Source organism: Peromyscus maniculatus, chromosome 17 (assembly GCF_049852395.1).
Source record: "Peromyscus maniculatus bairdii isolate BWxNUB_F1_BW_parent chromosome 17, HU_Pman_BW_mat_3.1, whole genome shotgun sequence".
NCBI lineage: Eukaryota > Metazoa > Chordata > Mammalia > Rodentia > Cricetidae > Peromyscus > Peromyscus maniculatus.
The window spans coordinates 1,247,646-1,273,025 of NC_134868.1; the positions used below are offsets into that span (position 1 = coordinate 1,247,646).

A 25,380-nucleotide genomic window follows, 5' to 3' on the forward strand; every position below is an offset into this window, starting at 1 on the left:
GTGTCCTTGCAAGCCAGAAAAGGGCACCAGATCTCATTACAGACGGTTGTGAGCCACCATGTGGTTGCTGGGAATTGAACTCAGAACCTCTGGAAGAGCAGTCAGTGCTCTTAACCACTGAGCCATCTCTCCAGCCCCCAAATTAGTTTCTACTGACTGCTTGTTATTAAGGTTGAGGTCAGAAACTGCTTTCACTGTATTCTTTCTGTCATATCTGAATGGTGTGAAACTAAACAGATTGACTGATAGTTCTACAATATGCCTCCCAGAGAGCATTAAATTAATCAATTAAACAGTGACACTCATTGACACTGTGTCTAAGTGAGTTATGTTGCAAACATTTAGTAGCATTCTTACACTGAAGTACATATTTTTGATGAGAAGTTTGTAATGATGAATAAGTTAAAAGTTATTTCATTTGTTCCTTGTTAAATTTATATGGCATGTTAACGTCTCTACATTTGCTTCCACTTATACATACAAATTACCTTTGATATCTTCCAAAATTTTTGCAATCATCTTCAATATTCTGTTCTTCCCATATATATCCTAAAATACAGTACCAAAAATTTATGATAAATTATTAGAAATTAATGAAAACAAAGCTGGATGTGGTGGCAAATGCTTTCAACTTCAGCACTCAGAAGGCAGAGGTAGGTGGTCTCTGTGACTTTAAGGCCAGTCTTATCCACACAGTGAAACACTATTCTGAAAAAAAAGGTCCTGGTTAAAAGCACGGTGCATACATACATAAAAATAATAAAATTGTTGAAAAAAATCACTGAAAAGTAGTTTCTAGTGTCACAGTACATTATAATCATGTCTCCTTGTGGGTGTGCCTGCCACCGAGCACGCATTGGATGAGAGGGCGGTTGTGGGAACTGGCCTGGCCCTTCTGCCGGGCCTGCAGTGAGGACCCCTGACTCCTTGAGCTGCTACCATGATGTCACTCACTCACCCCTCCTCCCTTCCGACACCCAGATCACAAAAGACCACCTCTAACAGGGAAACACTTGCGCTCTAACTAAGGGGAAGAAACACAAGTCCACAAGTCTTACCTATCGCAGCCAGGTTCCTGCAGGTCTCCTGCATCACATCTCTGTACAGACTCTTCTGGGAAGGATCCAGCAAAGCCCACTCTTCCTGGGTGAAGTGCACAGCCACGTCCTCAAAGCTCACCAGATCCTAAAACATCCCACACATGTATATAAAAGAACTGATGGGATGGGGGTAGGGGGATGGGGGTAGGGGGATGGGGGTAGGGGGAAGGGGGTGGGGGGAAAGGGGTGGGGGAAGGGGGTGGGGAGAGATGGCTCAGTGCACTGACTGCTCTTCCAGAGGATCCACATGGCAGCTCACAGCTGTCTGTAACTCCAGGATCTGATAACCTCATAAAGATAAACATGCAGGCAAAATACAGATATACATAAAATAAAAACTAATTAACTAAAAAAAAAGAACTGACATGTATGCTCAACTGATAAAATGTTCATGCATCCTGTAGTCTCCACACATGGACTTCATGACAGGGGAGCATTAACGCAAACAATGAACGACTGTGAACAGAACCATCAAGGTAAAAACACTCCTCTCATTGAGTGGCCCGGGGATTGGATATACTGCAGCTCCACCCAATTCATATTCCTACAAAGTCCCACCACCTATACCCAGAAGAGATCTGTCTGTCTTTAGCCACCTATGTGTACAGAGTTTAAGCTTTGCTGGGTGAAGAACAAGATAATGGGGAGAGCTCATGAATGAACACAAAGAATGAGAATAAATCACTCAAGCGTAGTAAGTTCTAAGAATACTGTGGCAATTCAGAACCATTTTCCTTCTAAGAGTGGATTCATCTGTTACAAACTCAGAAAAACCTAGAGCATCGGGCACAGTCCCAATGATAACAGACAATGTATGTGATGAGCTTCCCTGGTAAGCACTACTTCACACATTCTGTCACCACTTAAATGGGGAAATGAGCCCATCCTATATGCTAACAGAAAAGAAATCATTAAAATTCCTGAGTACAACTTACTCCAGTCCAAATGCTAGCGTAGAAAAAGCTCCAGATCATGAGAATAGTCTCTCAGGCCTGGGTGGAGACCTGACATTCCAGCTCGGCTGATTCAGTCCCTCTGGCAAAGGGACCACTCTTAGGAAGGCAGGCTCACCATAACCATGCTAAAGAGACAGCTGCAGTCATTGGTTCTTCAATGAGTTTCTTTCTTTCCCTTCCCAGAACCCCTGGCCCTACAATAGTCATGAAGGGTTGTTAAGTCAGTCTGCTTTTCTGGATTACTCAGAAAAGCATATTTCCCCTCCTTCCTATCTCTTTTCTAATCATACTTTCTTTAACTCTTTGTCGTCCCCCCACCACCACACTGCTTCACCGGCATGGCTTCCTCCCTTCTCCTGCAGGCAGCTCACCTGCCCTGCAGCTCTTTTGAATACTGATAAAATAAAATTGTCCTTGTGCTTCGTTGAGTGTACTCGGAAATTTCTTTATTAATGAGACAAAGAACACCTAAAGTGGACCCCACCTTCCAGTGTATCACAAATTAAATCAAGTAATAAAAATACTGCATGATTAATAAAGATCTCAACCAGCATGATGGCAAACACCTTTAATATCAGCAATACCAGCACTCAAGAGGAAAAGGTTGGCGGATCTCTGTGAACTGGAGGCCAGTCTAGTCCACATAGGGAATTCTAGGACAGCTAAGGATACAGAGTGAGACCCTGCCTCAAAATAAAGAAATAGGGGATGGAGAGATGGCTCAGTGCTTAAGAGTACTTGTTGCTCTTACAGAGGACCCAGGTTCAATTCCCAGGACCCACATGGCAGCTCTCACCCATCTGTGACTCCAGTTCCATGGACCTCTTCTTACTTCTGCAGGCAGGAAGCACACACAGTGCACATATGGACATGTAGGCAAAATACCCATATACATACACATAAAAAATAATGAAGTAAATAAACCTAAAGAAAAAATAAATAAACAGCCAGGCAGTGGTGGTGACACACACCTTTAATCCCAGCACTCAGAAGGCATATACAGGCAGATCTCTATGAGTTTGAGGCCAGCCTGGTCTACAAATTGAGTTCCAAGACAGCCAGAACTGTTACACAGAGAAACCCTGTCTTGATAAAGAAAAATAAATAAATAAATCTCAAAGTAATTTTTAAAAATAATTTAATTACACTCTTCAGGTACTGCCAAAGACTACCAAAAAAGAAAGACTCCCCATAGCAAAAAGGGCCAGCCATGTGCAGCCAACTCACTGCCCCAACTGAGCCCAGGGAATGTCCAAGGACAAGGCCAGTAAGAAGTTCATCATTCTGAACACAGTAGAGGCCACTTCCATCAGGGACATTTCTGAACCAAGTATCTTAGGTGCCTATGGACATCTCGTATCTACTCTAAGCTGCACGACTGCGTGAGCAGTGCCACTCACAGCAAGGTGGTCAAGAGCTGACCACAAAGCCTGGAGAACTGAACACACTCATCATGACTAGACCCACTGCTGTTGCCCTAGGACCACCAAGAAAGCCCGTGTAAAGAGCTAGAGCCAGTTCATGAAGCCATGTGGGGAAAATAAAATAAAACGGAAATTATACTTATGTAGCAAAAAAATTAATCACATGGGGAGTGCAGCTCAAGCCTCTGATCTCAGTACTCTGCAGACAAAGGCAGTCGATTTCTTTGAGTTTGAGGCCATCGGAATGTAACATAGTGAGTTCTAGGCCAATCAGGCTACAAAGGAAGACCCTTTTTCATAACAAGATGTGTATGGGGGGGGCGGGGAGGTAATTACACTCATTTTTTCAGGAGGGTGAATGTGGAGTTCAGAGGAAAAGTTGCAGGACTGGGTTTTCCCCTTCCAAGTGAGGGCCTGAGGAATTAACACAGGCTTAGCAGCAGGCATCCTCACTCACTGAGCCATCCATTAGTCCTGAACGTAGTATTTCAACTTTAACTGAGTAATGCTCAAGCATGATAGAATTAAGAGAAGGATGGCTTATCTTGTTAGGAAAAACTCAATGTAGCAGTTGTAGCTGCTTTGGGGAAGAGACAGAACAATCACCCGATGTCAGAAATCCCGGCCAGACCATATCAAACAGTGACATGCCCACCTGGCGCAGGGAGGAAGGCTGGCACAAGGGCAGTGCCACCAACACTCACCTCCTCCTAATCACACTTTCATCAAAGTCCCGTAAATCTACAGGCTTTTTTGTAGTCAACCAAAATTATTTTTCTAAACTGACAAGGAATAGCAGCTGTTTAGCAAATGTCAGAGTCTTCACAACAATAGTGGGATATCTTACCTAAAATAGCTCAAGAACATACAAACTATAAAGCTGACTAAAAGGCAAAATTTAAAACATATTCTCTCTTAGGAACTGAAGTACAAAAGCACACAGGTATATCAAGGCATGTTGAAAAGACACTTTCAGAAAGCATCTGAGAAGGCTCGCCCATCTTCAGCCTCAACTTCTCTCAAGGCTGGACTCACCAGAAAGTAAGAAGGAAGCAGGGCAAAGGCTGGCTGCGTTTTTTAAGTTAGGCCCTAACTCAGCATCCACAGATCCGCTCACAGGCAGCCTTTTTCAGCCTTGTTTTTTAGCTCTTGAAAAATAATAACTGAATACAAAGTGCACTCTGGAGCCGGATTGCCAACACACAGGTAATAGAATTTTGGTAACACTAAACAAATGGCAAATTGAGCCCTCAACACAGGGGCAGCAAAACCCTGGGGAAGACAGAAACTGACTTCCAGGGGCATTTATTGCAACAGTCATGGTGACAAGGTCTCACTAAGTAGCAATAGCTGGACTGAAATTAACTGTATAGATCAGGCTAGCCTCAATCTCATGGTATCCACCTGCCTTTGCCTCCCCAGTGCTGGGATTAAAGCTCTGTGCCACCATAACTATTCTCAAATGCTCAGATCATGTGTGTATGTGTGGGTGTGTGTGCGTGCACATGTCTGTGGTTTTTGTTTGGGGAATTTTACTTTTAGTCAACCAGTGACACAATGAGACACTGTCATAAAATTTTTTAAATATTTTATCTTTATTCACGTGTATTTTGAACTATCTCTGTGTGTGTCAGTGTTCCAGATGCCCATGAAGGTCAGAAGGTCTCAGATCCTTTAGTGCTGGAGTTACTAAAAACTGAGCCACCACATCCAGCTTCACACTTACCTCTCACACTCTGGAAGAGCAGTACATGCTTTTAAGCACTGAGCCATCCCACCTGCCTCAAATGCTCACTTTTTTGTCATCTCCCCGGCCCACAAGGTCTCACTGTGTAGCTCTGGCTGCTCTGGAACTCTGTAGACCAGGCTGGCCTCAAACTCACAGAGATCCACCGGCCTCTGCCTGCCGGGTGCTGGGATTAAAGGCAAATGTTCACTTTTTAACATTATGAAGTCACAAAGAATGCAAAGAATGACAAATATGTGGCTCAAAACTCAAGGGAGAACGACTTGAGATTCTGAGAACTCTCATTTAGTGCACAACCTACAGTCATCATAATTTGCAAAACAGCACCACCAGTTGGTGGAGAAATGTTCAAACACATGCGCCTATGGGGGGAGACCATATATCACATATAAAGGACAAATGTTGCAATCCCATGGGCAAAAACTTAGTAACTTAGATTAAAATGAAATTTTTAGAAATGAAAAATATATCAAGAAACACACAAAGAGATAATAGTCTGAATGGGCATGGATGTATCAAAAAAAAACATACCTGAAACTTTTTTTAAAAAAAGACAAGTGCTGGGCATGGTGGTGAACACCTTTAATCCTAGAACCCAAGAGGCAGAGGCAGGTAGATATCTATGAGTTCAATGATAGGCTGGTCTACATAGTGAGATCCTGTCTTAAAATAAGTAAGACCCATAAGCCCACCCTGCACCGACTGCAAACAGGTAAGGCCCATCTCTGGACTGGGCAGACCAGGTCTCTAGCCCCTAGGCCCCAGGGACACATTCCATGCCCGAACCCCAGGGACCAGGAAGCTGCCCCGTCCCCCAGCCCCCTCACCAAGACAACAATCCCCTGTGACACCAGTGACCACTGGACCCATAAGCCCACCCTGCACGGAATGGGAACAGGTAAGGCCCCATCTCCGGACCAGGCAGACCAGTTCTCTAACCCCTAGGCCCCAGGGGCACATTCCATGCCACTCACCCCGCCCCCTCAGCCAGTGCAGCCCTAGAGACTGCGCAGCAGATTCTTCCCCAACCCCACTCACCAAACCAATCATGCCCCGTGGCATCAGTGACCAATGAAGCCATAAGCCCACCCTGCACTGATTGGGAATAGCTGCTCCCTGCGACAGAGCTCACTAGTACCAATAAGACTAAGAGCTGCTCCCTGAGACACAGAGTCCATCAGCACTGACTGGACCAAGAGCCCCGATTAGACCAAGTGCTCCTATTGGACCAAGAGTATCAATCAGACCAAGAGAAGCTCCCTCAAACACAGACACCACTTGCATCAAGTGGAGGAAGAGATGGGTAGTCGACAGTACAAAAATACAGTCAACAACATAAATACCAACATGGCTCCAACAGAACCTAGTGGTCCTACATCAGCAAGACTTGAACATCTCAATGCAGAAGCAGAAAAAATTGACCTTCAAAATGACTTTAAGAAGATGACAGAGGCCTTTAAAGAGGAAATGAAAAATTCCCTTAAAGAAATTGAGGAAAAGACAAAAAAATTGGAAAAAAAAATCAATAAATCTTTAAAGAAAGCCAAGAAGAAGTAATTAAACAGCAATTGAACAGAAAGAGTTCAAGATTTGAAAACTGAAATAGAGGCAATAAAAAAGACACAAACTGAGGGAATGCTGAAAATGGAAAATCTGACTAAATGAACAGGAACTACAGATGCAAGCATAACCAACAGAATGAAAGACATGGAAGAGAGAATCTCTGGCATTGAAGATACGACAAAGGAAATAGATTCATTGGTCAAAGAAAACACTAAAGCCAAGAAAGTCCTAACACAAAACGTCCAGGAAATTTGGAAAACCATGAAAAGACCAAACTTAAGAATAATAGGGATAGAAGAAGGAGAAGAATACCAACTCAAAGGCACAGAAAATATATTCAACAAAATCATAGAAGAAAACTCTCCCAACCTAAAGAAGGAAATGCTTATGAAGATACAAGAAGCTTACAGAACACCAAATAGACTGGATCAAAAAAAAAAGTCCCCTCACCACATAATAATCAAACCACTAAATATACAGAATAAAGAAAAAATATTAAGAGCTGCAAAGTGCCACACCAACTCCAGTGTCATCCGTGTGACATGATAATTATGTCAATATTAGCGGACGAAGATACGTGTCCCACGGGACTAAGCTCCCTGGAAGTCCCTAGCAGAGTGCCCGTGTTATGCCTCCTTCTCGAAGGAGATGTGCTTCATGGATCATGAGCTCCCTGGGCTATGGGTTGTGTATAAATGCTTTTCTGATAATGTTCTAATTAATCTATGAAGCACAGCCAAAATTAATGAATGCTTGGGTTGTGAACTACGGAGGAAAGGGGAAGCTAGACATGGATCTTAATCAAATATAGCAGAATGAGCTATTTTTTAAGACCTCAAACCACTAGATAAAGAAAGTATAAAGCCGGGCGTTGGTGGCGCACGCCTTTAATCCCAGCACTCGGGAGGCAGAGCCAGGCGGATCTCTGTGAGTTCGAGGCCAGCCTGGGCTACCAAGTGAGCTCCAGGAAAGGCGCAAAGCTACACAGAGAAACCCTGTCTCGAAAAACCAAAAAAAAAAAAAAGAAAGAAAGTATAATAGTTCAGGCACTTCTAAGGAATGAACACTCACCCACTAGGAATTCTTTAGGAATCCCAACTAAAGTGATTTATGGCAGAAAACGTTATCTCATAGGAGGCAGATGGTGGGCCACTCTGTTGAGGAAGTTCAGCATGGGAAACTTAAGGACTACAGCAGAACCCCTTCCCCTTACAGGTATAAAAGTACAAGAGTCCATATTCCAGTAGGTAAAAAGGTTTTATATTAAAAGAGATATGTGATAAAAGAACTAAAGAAAGACTTAGGGAGGATCTGCAGCATCCAAATTGGCTAAACAGGTCATGAGATCCAGAAAAGTAAAAATGAATAATAAACTAGCAAGCGGCTGAGATAAAGATGAAGGACACAGTTGCAACCGCAAAGAAGCCTTCACAAGTCTAGGGACTGTACTAAGTTTTAAAAACACAGACTGCTCTTTGGGTCATAAAGTTCTTGTGGGTGAAGGGATATGTCTAGCACCGATTAATAATTGTGTGCTGATTAATTGTGTGTTTGCTTTTTTTTAAAAAGATGATGTAATTGAATTATTGCCAAGCTCTTGTTGTTCCCTGTATGACTTGATAGTTTTCTTTTCTGTATATAAACTACTGATTTGCAGAAGTAAAATTGTAGCAGATTCAAACCACTTCTGACTGTGTTCTCTGTGTGTCATTCGCCGAATCCTTGCCTTCTTGACTACCCAAGCCCTGGTCCCCCTACAGTCATGGTACTCTCAATGGCAGCAAAGTCTGTGGCTACAAAGGAAACAGGCCAAGTAACATATAAAGACAGACCCATCAGAATAACACCTGACTTCTCAATGGAGACTCTGAAAGCCAGAAGGTCCTAGACAGACATTATGCAGACACTAAGAAACCATGGATGCCAATCCAGACTATTATATCCAGCAAAACCCTCAATTACCATAGACGGAGTAAACAAAATATTCCATGATAAAACCAGATTTAAACAATACCTATCCACAAATCCAGCCCTACAGAAAGCACTAAAAGGAAAAATCCAACCTAAGGAAGTTAGATACTCCCATGAAAACACAGGCAATAGATTATCCCACACCAACAAATACCAGAGAAGAGAAACACACAACACTACCACCAAAAACAACAGGAGTTAACAATCACTGGTCATTAATATCTATTAATATCAATGGTGTCAATTTGCCTATAAAAGACACAGGCTAACAGAATGGATACGAAAACAGAATCCATCATTCTACTGCATACAAGAAATACACCTCAACTTCAAAGACAGATACTACCTCAGAATAAAAGGCTGGGAAAAAACTTTCCAATCAAATGGACTTAAAAAGCAAGCTGCTATAACTATCTGTCAATGTAATACACCATATTAACAAACTGGAAAAAAAAACACACGATCATCTCATTAGATGCTGAAAAAAAACTTTGACAAAAATCCAACACCCCTTCATGATGAAGGTTCTAGAGAGATCAGGAATACAGGGAACATACCTAAACATAATAAAGGCAATTTACAGCAAGCCCACAGCCAACATCAAATTAAATGGAGAAAAACTCAAAGTGATTCCACTAAAATCAGGACAAAGACAAGGCTGTCCACTCTCTCCATATTTATTCAATATAGTACTTGAAGTTTTAGCTAGAGCAATAAGACAACATAAGGAGATCAAGGGGATACAAATTGGAAAGGAAGAAGTCAAACTTTCACTACTTGCAGATAATATAATAGTATATATAATGACCCCAAAAATTCTACCAGGGAACTCCTACAGCTGATAAACTCCTTCAAGATTAACTCAAAAAAAAAAAAAAAAATCAGTAGCCCTCCTATATACAAATAATAAAAGGGCTGAGAAAGAAATCAGAGAAACATCACCCTTTACAATAGCCACAAATAATATAAAATACCTTGGGGTAACTCTAACTAAGCAAGTGAAGGACTTGTGTGATAAAAACTTTAAATCTCTGAAGAAAGAAATTGAAGAAGATATCAGAAAATGAAAAGATCTCCCATGGATAGGTAGGATTAACATAGTAAAAAATGGCAATCTTACCAAAAGCAATCTACAGATTCAATGCAATCCCCATTACAATCCCAACACAATTCTTCACAGACCTGGAAAGAACAATACTCAACTTCATATGGAAAAACAAAAAAACCCAGGATAGCTAAGAAAATCCTGTACAATAAAACAACCTCTGGAGGCATCACAATCCCTGACCTCAAGCTCTACCATAGAGCTATATAGTAATAAAAACAGCTTGGTACTGGCATAAAAACCGACATGTGGACCAACAGAATCGAATTGACGACCCTGACATTAATCCACACACCTGTTTTTTGACAAAGAAGCCAAAACTGTACAATGGGAAAAAGAAAGCATCTTCAACAAATGGTGCTGGCATAACTGGATGTCAACATGTAAAAGACTGCAAATAGATCCGTATCTGTCACCATGCACAAAACTCAAGTCCAAGTGGATCAAAGTCAACATAAATCCAGTTACTCTGAACCTGATAGAAGAGAAAGTAGGAAGTAGTCTTGAACACATTGGCACAGGAAACCACTTCCTAATATAGCACCAGTAGCACAGACACTGAGAGCAACAATTAGTAAATGGGACCTCCTGAAACTGAGAAGCTTTTGCAGGGCAAAAGGGCGAAGGACACGGTCAATAAGACAAAACGACAGCCGACAGAATGGGAAAAGACCTTCACCAACCCCACAACTGATAAAGGGCTGATCTCTAAAATATATAAAGAAATCAAAAACTAGACATCAAAGTACTGAACAATAAAATTAAAAAACAGAGAATTCTCAAAAGAAGAATCTCAAATGGCCGAAAGACATTTAAGAAATTGCTCAACATCCTTAGTCATCAGGGAAATGCTATCCAAAATAACTCTGAAATATCATCTTACACCTGTCAGAATGGCTATGATTAAAAACACTGATGACAGCTTATGTTGGAGAGGATGCAGAGCAAGGGGAACACTCCTCCACTGTTGGTGGGAGTGCAAGCTTGTACAGCCACTTTGGAAATCAGTATGGCAGTTTCTCAAAAAATTGGGAATCAATCTACCTCAAGACCCAGCTATACCACTCTTGGGCATATACCCAAGGAATACTCAATCATACCAAAAGACACATGCTCAAGTATGTTCATAGCAGCGTTATTCATAATAGCCAGAACCTGGAAACAACCTGGATGCTCCTCAACTGAAGAATGGATAAATAAAATATGGTACATATACAAAATGGAGTACTACTCAGCAGAAAAAAACAATGATATCATGAAATTTGCAGGCAAATGGATGGAACTAGAAAATATCATCCTGAGTGAGGTAACCCAGACTCAGAAGGACTAACATGGTATGTACTCACTCATAAGTGGATACTAGATGTAAAGCAAAGAATAACCAGACTACAACCCACAGCTCTAGGGAGACTAGCGAGAAAGGAGAACCCTAGGAGGGACACATGGATTGTCCAGCGAAGGAGAAATAGATGAGATCTACATGAGCAAACTGGGAGTGAGGGGGAGTAATGGAGGGCAAGGGATAGGGGATGAGAACATAGGGGAACAGGAGGTTTGAGCAGGAACAGGGACAGAGTGAGAGAGCAAGGAAAGAGAGACCATGATAAAGGAAGGCATGATGGGAACAGGGAGAAACAGAGTGCTAGGGAAGTTCCCAGAAATCCACAAGGATGACTCCACCTTAGACTACTGGCAATAGTTGAGAGGGTGCCTGAATAGGCCTATTCTGCTGATCAGATGAGGAATACCCTAACTGTCATTACAGAACCTTCATCCAGCGACTGATGGAAGCAGATGCAGAGATCCACGGCTGGGCGCCAGGCCGAGCTCCAGAAGTCCAATCAATGAGAGAGAGGAGGGAATCTATGACAAGGGACATTGAGATCATGATGAGAAAACGTACAGAGACCAGCAGCCAAACTAGTGGGAACACATGAACTGTGGACCAATAGCTGTGGAGTCCCCATGCTACTGGACCAGGCCCTCTGGATAGGCAAGACAGCTGTTTAGCTTGAACTGTTTAGGAAGCCCCCAGGCAGTGGGATCAGGATCCATCCCCTGGTGCATTAGCCGGCTTTTTGGAGCCCAGTGCCTATGGTGGGACACCTCACACAATCTTGGTGCAGGGAAGAGGGGCTTGGACCTGCCTCAACTGAATGTACCAAGCTCTGCTGACTCCCCCATGGAATACCTTGCCTTGGAGGAGGTGGGAATAGTGGGTGGGTTGAGGGGGAAGGCTGGGGGGCAGGAGGAGGGAGGAGAGGGGGATCTGTGGTTGGTATGTAAAATGAATAGAAAATTCAATAAACAAATAAAGCATTTCAAAACTATGACACCAATATTATCCTACACAAAGACAGTAAGTTGAAAAAACAAACTAAAACCAACTATAGACAGATGCAAACAAAATCTCAAAACAATTAGAAAATGGAAAATTAAATTAAATTGTATTTTCTAATGCAGCACACAGCCAGGCACAGCAACACACATCTGCGATCTCAGAAACAGGTTCCGGAGTACAAGGCAGTATTAATGCCACGAACTTCAGGCCAGAATGGGGTACAAAATGATACCTGTGTCAATGTTTAAAACTGAAGCTGTGAAGGATGGAAAGGTGGCTCAGGTGTGAAGAGCATGCACCATTCTTAAAAAGAAGCCGAGTTGATTCCCAACACCCACACCAAGGAGCTCATTGCAACCTAGAACTGCAGCTCCAGGGCACCTGACACCCTCTGACCTCCTCAGACACACATATAAATAAACAATAACAAAAAAATTAATTGAAGCTGCTAAACCATATGCTTTAATGTACAAAGCTTGAACTCAAGCCCCAGCATCCAAAAAGAAAAACAATCCTAAATGTAATGTATTACACATCAAGGGAAGTAAGAAAAGTAAGATTATGCCAACAACTGGAAAACTACATGGCAAGAGAAGGAAAAGAAAAAAAGAAACAGCTCAGAAAAGCACGTGCTGCTCTTACAGAAGACCCACATGGCACTCACAACAGTGACTCCAGTTTCATGGGGTCCAGCATGCCCTTCTGGTCTCCATGGGTACCAGGTACACACACTTACATGCAGGCAAAACACTCATATACATGAAATGAAATAAATCTTTTAAAAAGAAATTAGCCCTTTTAAAAATGCATGGGATAAGGGCCAGGAACGGTGGAACACACCTTTAATACCAATAGTGGGAGGCAGCAGCAGGCATATCTCTGAGTTCAAAATCAACCTGGTCTACAGAACTAGTTCCAGGATAGCCAGAGCTATATAAGAAAGAACCTATCTTTAAAAAAAAAAAAAAAAAAAAAAGGTGGGGTGCTGCGGGCCGCAGGAATATATCATAAGAGCTCAGCTGGTTATGGCAAAGTCACTACCTGGAGGATCAGGGAATTCCTCCAGAGGAAGCCAAATCCCAAAGAGTTTTTGGTGTCACTTGGCTTGTTATGTATCAGCTGTCTTCTGTTGTGAAAATCATGTGTGCCTTCATAGTTTTCCCAATTGACTTTTCCCTAAGAAGGGCTAACAGCGTGGACTGATCACTCTCTGGACATACACATTCCAGGTATTTGGAGAACAGCCTCAGGAAAGGCTCTCTCTGGAATCAGATTATCTCCCTTAGCCACTTTCAAGGACTACAGGAAACACCACCCAGGTGGGTGCCCAACTTCCGAGGACTAACAATGATAACAGCCCACATGCAAGTCTCCTGACTTATGGTAAATTCCACAAGGAGACACCACCTAGGAGAGGTGGACGTTAAGTAATAGCTTTACACAATTTAGCTCGGACCTTCCCTTTATATACCGGGACTTCCAAGGCATAGGGAAGAGAAGAGAAAAGAGAATGGAAGAACTAGATGGGTAAGAACTTGAGAGGAACAAACTGAGATGGGAAAGAAGTAGATTGAAGGGCTATAAGAGAGTACTAGAGGAACGAGATGGAAGAGGAGGAAGAGCCAGATAGGGAAGAACAAGATGAGGTAGAATGAGAAGAGGAGAGAGGAGATGATATGGGAAGGAACAAGATGGATGAGAACCTAGAAGGGGCAGAACTAGATGAAGGAATTAAGATAGAACCTAGAGGGGATCGCAGACAACTGTAGAGAAAAATCAGGCTAAAGATGACCTAAATATGAGAGCAGAATATAAGCTTGTAACTGACACAGTATAATAAAGTATATGGACTAAGGAGTTTCGTGTACATAGATTCATTTCTTCTCATCAAAGATTAATTATCAGCTGGTTGTAGACTCTTCCTGGACCCTGGGAGGGGACTATTAAGGGGCTGGACCCCCATAGTCCCCGATAGTGGGGTTGGGAGATAGGAAGATAGATGAGCAGGGGATGGTGGCAGATACCTTTAATTCCAGCACTAGGGAGGCGGAAACAGGCAGATCTCTATGGGTCTGAAGCTAGCCTAGTTTACATAGCAAGTTCCAGGCCACCCAAAGATAAAGCTACATAGCAAGACCTTGCCTCAAAGAGAAAAAGAGCATCCAAAAAAGAGTGGGATGGGTTTTTGTTTTTGTCTGTTTTGATTTTTCAAGACAAGGTTTCTCTGTGTGGCCCTGGCTGTCCTAGAACTTGCTCTGTGCTAAGATTAAAGGCATGAACTGCCATCAGCCAGCTTGAGACTGGACTGGTTTCTTTTAAACTGTACACACCTGGCTGGGTGGTGGTGACTCGTGCCTTTGATGCTAGCACTCCTTTTGTCTTTGATCCAAGCACTCGGGAGGCTGAGGCAGGAGGATCTCTGTGAGTTCAAGGCCAGCCTGGTCTACATAGTGAGTTCCAGGAGAGCCAGGGCTACACAGAGGAACCCTGTCTCGAAAAACCAAAAAAAAAAAAAGTGTGTTCAGATACACACACACACAGATGTGCACAGAGTGGCAAGAAAGGGGATGAAGGATGCTATTGACATTGAAAAGAAAAAATAAGTTTCTCTTCACAATAAATTCCAAGAATCAACAAAAACTCATAGAACTGTATTACTAAAACCAATGACCATAACAAAACATCAAATGTTTAAAGGTTGTGTAACGTCCATCAGTGTCCTGTAAAACAGCAGTGAACAAGCCGGGCGGTGGTGGCGCACGCCTTTAATCCCAGCACTCGGGAGGCAGAGACAGGCGGATCTCTGTGAGTTCAAGGCCAGCCTGGGCTACCAAGTGAGCTCCAGGAAAGGCGCAAAGCTACACAGAGAAACCCTGTCTCGAAAAACCAAAAAAAAAACAGCAGTGAACAACTGAGTGGACAGCAATATCATACCCAGTATGGCAACACGAAGGAAAGGAGACACAAAGAAATACATAAATTTAACAAAGTCCTTTAGACAAGAACTACTTTTTTTTTTTTTAAGATTTCAATTCTTTTTAAACCATCAAAAAGTTTTAAGGGCAAAGTGGAAGTACAAGTTTTAGATACATAGCAAGAGAGGCAGTGGTCCTCTCTGAGTGAGAGAATACTTTTACTTTATCTTTAGATTTATTACTTTTGCATATCAGTGTTCTGCCTGCATATATGTATGTGCATCACATGGGTGCCTGGTGCCCGTGGATCCAGAGGAGGCCTGGATCCCAAAACTAGTTACAGAAGATTGTGAGCTGCCATGTAGGTGCTGGGAATTGAACCTGTGTCCTCTGCAAGAGCAACCAGTGCTCTTAACTGCTAAGCCAACTCTCCAGCCCTTCAGAATCCAGCAGAGGGCATTGGTTGCTCTGGGACCGGAGTTACGGGCAGCTGTGAGCCACCAGAGGTGGGTCCTTAATAAGAGCAATACTATCTTAAGCACTGAGCCATCATCACGGGCCATCCACTCCTCATCTCTTTGAGACAGGATTGCACTATGTAGCCCTGGCTAACCTGGAACTCCCTAGCTATGTAAACCAAGCTATCCTCCATCTGTCTGCCTCTTCCTCCCAAGTGCTGGGATTAAAGATGGACCAACCTATAACTAAAAAATAAACAAAAACCCACAAAGTATCAATATATTTCATGCTTATGAATAGGAAGTTCAGTATTGAAATGTCAGGTTTCCTCAATCCGCATTGTAAATCAATAATGGCAATAAAAATCCCAACAACTTACAAAAAACAAACAAACAAAAAAAAAAAACCCTAATAAACTGATTCTCAAGTTTATATGGAGGGGTGAAAAAACTCAAAATGGTCCACAACATTCCAATCTAACAGCACACAGACTTACAGTTTAAGACTACCAAATAATACCACAATAATCAAGACAGGGTACTATTTGGGAAAGAATAAAAAAATCAACAAAACAAAAAACCCAGAAATAAAATTACAAAAAAAGGTATAATCTTTTTTTGACATAGGAGCAAAGGAAACTCAACGAGAGGGAGAGTGGTATAATGTTATTGGCAAAATTGATGCATTTATAGACAAAGAAATTAGTCGGACAAACTTTTTAAATGCTCACAATATTGGGACTGGAGAGATGGCTCAGCGGTTGAGGGCACTGGCTATTCTTCCCGAGTTCAATTCCCAGCACCCACATGAAAGCTCACAACTGCCTGTAATTATAGTTCCAGGAGACCCAACACCCTCACACAAACATACATACAAGCAATATACCTATGCACATAAAATAAAAGTAATTTTTAAGAAGTTTAAAATTTCACAATATTGACTCAAGATGAATGCTTGACCTAAATGTTAAATGTAAAATTCAGTACTTGTAGAAAGTAAGAGGAACCAGACGACCTAGAGTTTACAGTCCTCTGATGAGATACCCAGAGGAGCGACGCTCCCCGGAGCAGGGCGGGGCCTCCTGCTGCGATGCGCGACGCTCTGCGCAGACGCGGCCCGCGGCCCGAAGACACTGGGCCCGCAGCTACACAGCTCGGGACAGCGCTGCCGGCCCCGCCCGAGCCCCGGGGAGGATCCACCATAGCCGCCAGGGACGGCCGCCCTCGCTCACCATGGCGCGGCTTCCGGAGTCGCCCACGGTCCCCTCACAGCTCCCGGCCGCGGTGCTCACACGGCAGCACACCGCACCTCCCTCGGATGCGGCGCCGAGCCCACAGTATGGCGGCCAAAGAGCCCGCCTCTCGCCGCCCGTCGGCGCTCCTGATTAGACGCAGCGCTCCCAGGCCCTGATTGGCTAGCAAGGCCTGAGTGACACCAGCTTCCAAAAGCGGAGGCGTAGCACTCAAATGACAGCCACAGCCCCGCCCTCCTACGCCAAGCTTCCAAGCCAGGCCTGAACCAGCCTACCACAGGGGGAGAGTGCATTTAAGCGGACCTCGCTCCTCCCTAGTAAAGCTGTTCTCATAGCACTTCTAGTATTCCCTCCTGGGCACCGCGTAGCTGCTGTGCACACTCTACTACACACTTACAGAGTGTTCACCGCAGTAATCCTGCTTCCTCACAACTAGAAAGACGCCCAGGAACAAGACTTGATGTTTTCCAGGCATTTGGCACATCTATTGTTCATCTTTCTCAGGCTGGACATTAGCACAAGTATCAATTCCCTCTATTTTCGTAGCACATGTGTTCTTCCAGACTACTTTAGTTAAGATCTCCGCTCCTTTCATCCCTCCCCTATGCCTCAGGTCCAGGCCTCTACAAACATTACAATTTAAACAAAATAACAAAACGAAAAAAAAAATTGAAGCCATGGGCCAAGGAAAGGACTTAGTAGGTTAAGACTGAACATGGCAGAAGGAGAAAACCAACTCCAGGAAGCTGTCCTCCGACCACGAGTATGTCCTACATATATGCATATACACTTAGTCACTGAATAATTAAAACTTTATTTATTTATTGGTTTTTCCAGACAGAGTCTCTCTATTGCCATGGCTGTCCCAGAGCTTGCTTTGGCCTCAAACTCACAGAGATCCACCTGCCTCTGCCTCCTGAGTGCTCTGTGTTTTTCTAAAAAAGAAAAAAAAAAAAGGCAGGCAGTGGTGGTGTGTGCCATTAATCCCAGCACTGGAGATGCAAAGGCAGGGTAATCTCCTAGTTCGAGGCCAGCCAGTGTTACAGAGAAACCCTGTCTCAAAACCAAAGGAAAAAAAGAAAGAAAAGTTTAATTTCTTACAATAGAAACTATAATAAAAGAAAAACCCAGGGTCAGATAATGGAGAAAAAGAACAGAACACAGTAAGTGCTGTTAGGTGGTAATGATTAATGTAATGATTAATCTTGTTAACCTGATGGGAGCTAGTGTTAGGATTCTGCCACTTCTCCAGCTGTATGACCACACATTACATCATCCATCCATGTGCTGAGTGATTATGTAATGCGTGCAGTGTGGTCACACAATCTGGGCATGCATGGTGGAAGTCCATAAGCCCACATACACATATGCAGGAGGGAAACCATATGATCATCTCATTAGATGCTGAAAAAGCCTTTGACAAAATCCAACACCCCTTCATGATAAAGGTCTTAAAAAGATCAGGAATACAAGGAACATTCCTAAACATAATAAAGGCAATTCATAGCAAGCCAACAGCAAACATCAAATTAAACAGAGAGAAACTCAAAGCGATACCACTAAATTCAGGAACAAGACAAGGCTGTCCACTCTCTCCATATTTATTCAATATAGTACTAGAAGTTTTAGCTAGAGCAATAAGACAACAAAAGATCAAAGGGATACAAATTGGAAAGGAAGAAGTCAAACTTTCACTATTTGCAGATGATATGATAGTATATATAAGTGACCCCAAAAACTCCACCAGTGAACTCCTACAGCTGATAAACTCCTTCAGTAAAGTGGCAGGATACAAGATCAACTCAAAAAAATCAGTAGCCCTCCTATACACAAATGATAAAAGGGCTGAGAAAGAAATCAGAGAAACATCACCCTTTACAATAGCCACAAATAATATAAAATACCTTGGGATAACACTAACTAAACAAGTGAAGGACCTTTTTGATAAGAACTTTAAATCTCTAAAGAAAGAAATGGAAGAAGATATCAGAAAATGGAAGGATCTCCCATGCTCATGGATAGGTAGGATTAACATAGTAAAAATGGCAATCTTACCAAAAGCAATCTACAGATTCAATGCAATCCCCATCAAAATCCCAACACAATTCTTCACAGACTTGGAAAGAAAAATACTCAACTTCATATGGAAAAACAAAAGACCCAGGATAGCTAAAAGAATCCTATATGATAAAGCAACCTTTGGAGGCATCACCATCCCTGACCACAAACTCTACTATAGAGCCATAGTAATAAAAACAGCTTGGTACTGGTATAAAAACCAACATACAGACCAATGGAATGGAATTGAAGACCCTGACATTAATCCATGTACATATGAGCACCTGGTTTTTAACAAAGGAGCCAAAACTATACAATGGAAAAAAGAAAGTATCTTCAACAAATGGTGCTGGCATAACTGGATGTCAATATGTAAAAGATTACAAATAGATCCGTATCTGTCACCATGCACAAAACTCAAGTCCAAGTGGATCAAATACCTCAACATAAATCCAGTTACACTAAACTTAATAGAAAAGAAAGTAGGAAGTACTCTTGAACGCATTGACACCAGAGACCATTTCCTAAATATAACACCAACAGCACAGACCCTGAGCACAACAATTAATAAATGGGACCTCTCGAAATTGAGAAGCTTTTGCAGGGCGAAGGACACGGTCAATAAGACAAAAAGACAGCCAACAGAATGGGAAAAGATCTTCACCAACCCCACATCTGACAAAGGGCTGATCTCTAAAATATATAAAGAACTCAAGAAACTAGACATCAAAATACTAAACAGTCCAATTAAAAAATGGGCTAAAGAGCTAAACAGAGAATTCATAAAACAAGAATCACAAATGGCTGAAAGACATTTAAAGAAATGCTCAACATCCTTAATCATCAGAGAAATGCAAATCAAAACGACTCTGAGATACCACCTTACACCTGTCAGAATGGCTACGATCAAAAACACCAATGACAGTCAATGTTGGAGAGGATGTGGAGCAAAGAGAACACTCTTCCACTGTTGGTGGGAATGCAAACTTGTACAACCACTGTGGAAATCAGTATGGCGGTTTCTCAGAAAATTAGGAATCAAACTACCTCAAGACCCAGCCATACTACTCTTGGCAATATACCCAAGGAATGCTCAATCATACCACAAAGACACATGCTCAACTATGTTCATAGCAGCACTATTTATAATAGCCAGAACCTGGAAACAACCTAGATGCCCATCAACTGAAGAATGGATGAAGAAAATGTGGTACATATACACAATGGAGTACTACTCAGCAGAGAAAAACAATGAAAGCATGAAATTTGCAGGCAAATGGATGGAACTAGAAAAAATCATCCTGAGTAAGGTAACCCAAACCCAGAAAGACAGTCATGGTATGTACTCACTCATTGGTGGATTCTAGATATAAAATAAAGAACAATCAGACCACAACCCACAGAACCATGGAGGCTATATATATAGCATGGAGGTCCCTAGGACGACTGTGGCTTATAATAAATTTCGGTTTTACTCAATTACTGAGCAAGCTTCAATGAAATATCTCACTATTGAGATAAGAATACATACTCTAACAAGCTGATAATAGAAAAATAAATAAATTTTAAACAATAAAAAAAATTTAAAAAAAGAAAAAAGGATTTTCCCGGTAAAAGGGGGAAAATTTTTGAAACTAGGCCTAAAGATTTTTAGGGCCCTGTAGAGGAAAGATGAAGGAAAGAGAGAGGGCTCTTCCGATATAGAGTTTTCAGGATAGCTGAAACTCTGAGCTCTTTCTGCCTGCCAGCACAGGCAGAATCTGAATTACAAAGAGTCGAAGAAGTTTCGTTGTCTGTTTGCTTAATTTCAGTTTAAATGTTCATTTTCCCTTCAGAGTGAGAATAATTCAATATTTAGGATCCCTTCGTGGGAAATGTTTTTCTGGTTTTCCCTTAATGGTGGGAATAACTCATTATTAGGTAGTCCCTTCATGGGAGTAAGAGAAAGTTTAAACATTGAGTGCATGTGTGGGGGCTACACACCCAGCAGGGCGGCGAAGGCGTGTGCGAGATAGCCCGGAGCAGCAGCAGGCAGGCAGCGGTGAGGCAGGCAGAAGTGAGGGGAACAGACTCACGGGCGGGCAAGCAAGCAGAGGCCAGGTAAGGGACAGGCACTAAAAGTTTAAACGGACCCAGCTTCTGGTGAAAAATGGTTTAGGTCAGGGCATGGAATGCTAAGTCAATACTGTTTGAATTTCCAGGATATTAATCATTCATTGTATAAAGGATGTTCTGTTCTTTTGATGTCTTAATAAACGTTTAGATGAATGTTTGCTTCTCATGGTAGATAAACTAGGGAACAGAATTCATAACTTTGAACTATACATTAGGTATGCTCTTGTCTGTTGATCATTGCTGAAAATTTGGCTCTGCTTTTTAAGTTGCTTTCTAGAAATTCTTGGTTTAATTCTATAGAAATATAACACCTGAAATAGATTGGGTTGTTAGCTTATTAAATAATGTTGTTGCTAAAATAAACCCATAAAAAATAATCTCTTATTGATAAAGAGGTTACAAAATTATTTTTCCAGTAAATAAAATACAGGTAAATTGTTTGGTCCACATTGTTAATAATTGGCTATTTACATTAATGTGTTGTTTGAAATCTATAAAAAAGGATCCTCTTTTTAAGATTTTATAAAAATACTCCAGAGTATTATGTAAAGTTACCTCTTCAAATCCTATAGAGATTGTATTTAATGATTTTACAATTGGTATATGTAAAAAGGACCATGGAAACAGAAGCTGGTGATAAAATTGCTCAATTATTATTGCTTTCATATTTTAAATGCAAAATGGTGCCTATATGTAGAGTTGGAGGCTTTGGAAGCACAGGAAAAAAGGTGTTTTGACAAACAGTTATCAATGATAAACAGCCTAAATTAAAAATAAAATTATATGGGATTGAGATTGAAAGATTACTGGATTCTGGTGCTGGATATATCTATAATTTCATAAGAATCCTGAGATCCCAACTGGCCTCTACAAGAAGTCAGGAAAATGGAGGCTATTACAAAATCTTAGAGCTGTAAATAAAACCATGCTTCTCATGAGAGTAACACAGCCTGGTTTGCCTGCCCCTGTGGCAATTCCTAAACATTAGCATTTAATTGTGATTGACTTATGGATGATATTTTATTGGCTGCTAAAGATAAAATACTTGTTTTTGATGCCTTTTCTAAATTACAAAAGGTTCTAAGCCTGGCTAATTTACATATAGCCCCAGAAAAGGTACAGGTACCCATTCCTTATCATTATTTAGGTCATGAATATTTTGTTTTTCTCATTCACCTACTGGAGTGTTTTGGCAAACAGGTCCTATTCTATGTGTACATTCCCCAGCTTCTCCAGCAAAAACCATTACTCCTTATCCTCAGGCTGTTGCTCAGATTATATTTAAGGGAATCAAGATCAGTCTTCAAACTTTTGGTAAGGAGCCAGATATTGTGGTGACCCCATACACCCAGTCTCAAATAGCATGGTTGCAAGCTAATGATAATGATTGGACCATATTGACATGCTCCATGCAGGGTCAGTTTGATACTCACTACCCCTCCAATGATGTGTGTAAATTTTTTAAATTGCATCCTATTATATTTCCCAAAATAGTACAGATGACTCCTATTCCTCAGGCCTGTGTGGTATTTACTGATGGCACTTCACGTGGTTTTGCTGTGGTAGTTTCTGGTAACATAGTGAAGAGAATGAAAGTCCAGGGCACTTCTGCCCAGAAGGCGGAAGTACAGGCACTGTTGCTTGCTTTACAGATGTTTTCTGATGAGCTTCTAAACATTTATATTGATAGCCAATATGTGGCACATGCAGTTATGCCTTTGGAGACAGCAGCCTACATACCATCCATTTCTCCCATTCATGAATATTTATTGTAAGTGCAAGAACTCATATGGTCCCGCTCACATAACCTTTATGTGGGCCATATTAGAGCTCATACTCAATTGCCTGGTCCTCTAAGCGAAGGTAATCAGAGGACTGATGCCATTACTGGTATGGCTGTCACATTAGTTTGTTCTGCCTTTGAAAAGGCTACTCAGTTGTATCAACATTATCATCTTAATGCTTGATCTCTTCGTCATCATACGGGCATAACCTGGGAACAAGCCATCCAGATAGTTAAATCATGTACTATTTGTGCTGAATTTTTACCTGTTCCTCATTTGGGAGTTAATCCCTGAGGACTTTTACCTAATCATATGTGGCAAATAGATGTCACACATGTGCCTTCATTTGGAAAATTACAATATGTCCGTGTGTCTATTGATACATATTCCTCTCTAATTTTTGCTTCTGCCCATTCAGGGGAAAAGGTTAAAGATGTAAAGAATCATTGTCTTCATGCTTTTGCTTACATGGGAGTGCCAAAATGCATAAAAACTGATAATGGTCCCGCCTACAGCAGTACGGGATTTTCAAAATTCTGCCAATATTTTTCTATCATCAATAAGACTGGTATTCCTTATAATTCTCAAGGACAGGCTATAGTAGAACGCTACCATTGTATCTTAAAAACCATATATAGCTAAAGTAAAAAGGGGGAGCTAGGGGCTCATCTCTCCTCTCCACATTCTATTCTTTCCCTTGTTTTATATATTTTAATTTTTTTATCAGTGGATTCTGCTGGAGTATCTGCTGCAGATAAGCACTGGAGGGCTCCTGTTGCAAATTATCCTCTGGTGTGATGGAAAGATCTTTCTACTGGCACTTGAGGGGACCAGATCTGGTGTTAGTATGGGCCCTGGGGTCTGTTTGTGTCTTTCCTCAGGACAATGAGGTTCCTCTTTGTCCTGAGCGCTGTGTGTACCCTGTGGCTGCTGCTGAATCCCAACATGGCAGAGACCTGTTGGGCCTTCGTGAAAAACTCTTTCCTTCTGATGCCAATGGGGATTGAGAGCCCAACACAGCTAGCCTTGGCAAACATTAATGTAAGCCTAGAACTGTAGCCATGTGGTTGGATTCTCCAGAAGGTAATGTATGACAACTGCTCTTTCAAGCATGTTTGAGAACATGTCACCCAGACACCTTGGAGATTAAGCATAACCCTGAAGGTCACTGACCTCCATTTATTAACAGTAGCATGCCAGCTAAGCCTTTTCACATTTTGCAACCCTCTTCAAGCTGGTGTAGTACCTACTTTTCAGGAGTGGCTCTGTGCAACATTTATTGGCCTCCTGAAATTCATCTAGCCTCCTTTGAAGATACCTTAAAATTTGTGAGCCTGAATGTAGCCATTATTGAGACCATTAGTTCTGCTCCTTGTGTGCTGTCTGTTTTTTCTTTATGGTTCTTAGTTGTTCTTTTGCAGAGCTGCCAGCTTAAGTCGTGCTGGGATCAAGAAATATGGGCCTTGGTGGTTCGTGTTCCTGGAGTTGTGTCCATGCCAGTGGATGCTCACACATTCCAGAAGAGAACTTGACATCATTGCTGCCTTGTTGCTGTTATAGCGGTGGTGACCACTGCTGCTAATGTTTCTGGGATTGCCATTTCATAACTGGTTACTACAGCTAGCACAGTGGATACCCTGGCAGCAAAAGTAGCTACCACAGTTAATTAATCTTTCATTCTATCGGGCATGACAAATTTAATTCAGTAGTTATATACATTTCGATTGGCTTTGAAATTTTTTAAAACTCAAGTTCCATTTGCTTTTGGGATACCATCTTACGAGGACTCCAATTTGCATAAAGCTCGAAGGAAGGGAATAGCTCAATTGCCTTTAGCCTCCTGGCTATGGGTGGGTTAGGACTTGTGTTGGTCTTTTCTGTGTTACACAGATTGCAAGCCCAGCACCACTTTGAGATCTTTGGCAGCAGTTAGTCTACAGCTCACGAGATTGAGCCTGTATGATAATGAGTATTCAGAGACGGGTAATACCTGGGGGGCTCTTACCAACCTTAGACAGAGCACTTGTGTGGCCTGGGCAGGTGTCTCCATGACAGGTAAGGTGACCTGCTGACATCCCACACAACCTAAATCAGAAGCTCATTTTTTAGTAAAAAGGGGGGACCTGTAGGGCCCTGACCTCCTCCCATATTGAGTAAGCTGTTACCTGCTTGCTGACCTTGACCAGATGTCCTCCTTATGCTAATTCCTTGCTAGTATCCATCTTCTTGAATGCTTAAGGGAAGTTCCTTGTTTGTGTATCCTGCATATTGGGCATTAACAGCTTAGATGCAAGATTGTAAACATCAGTAGCGAACTTCTGCCCTCTGGGGTTCTCTCATTGGGCTGTAAGCCTGTATTTAAGGTTTCCTCCCTCTTTCAATAAATAGCATTTAGCATTCTGTTGAGGTGAATGACCCGCTGTCTTTTGTCTCTGTTTTTCGATCCACAGCCCCTCACTCAAACATGGTGAAGGGGTGGTGATAGCATGGGTGTTATCACTACACATTACCTGGGCCAGAATCGCCCACTATAAGAGGTTGGGTGAACTGAAGAGATAGTTAGTACTTCCTGCTCTTCTAGAGGACTCGA

General features: G+C 42.0%; 1 protein-coding gene across 5 annotated transcripts in view; it reads right to left on the reverse strand.

Moving 5' to 3' along the window:
• LOC102913265 (uncharacterized) overlaps positions 1 to 16,961 on the reverse strand; it is a 22,932-nt gene extending 5,971 nt beyond the window's left edge. For 2 of the 5 annotated variants that reach the window (XR_013045250.1, XM_076553013.1), the window contains exons 1-4: positions 16,813 to 16,952; positions 11,547 to 11,729; positions 1,059 to 1,185; positions 489 to 549 (exon numbers count right to left, since the gene is read on the reverse strand). Coding sequence is in view for 3 of the 5 variants with exons in the window: in XM_076553013.1 (XP_076409128.1) it covers positions 489 to 549; positions 1,059 to 1,092 (95 nt within the window). In the remaining 2 variants the exon portion in view is untranslated. Of the gene's footprint in view, positions 1 to 488; positions 550 to 1,058; positions 1,186 to 11,546; positions 11,730 to 16,812 lie in introns of all 5 variants that reach the window. The other 3 variants (XR_013045249.1, XM_076553012.1, XM_006995490.4) reach the window with 2 other exon arrangements.
• Positions 16,962 to 25,380: the final 8,419 nt, after the last annotated feature.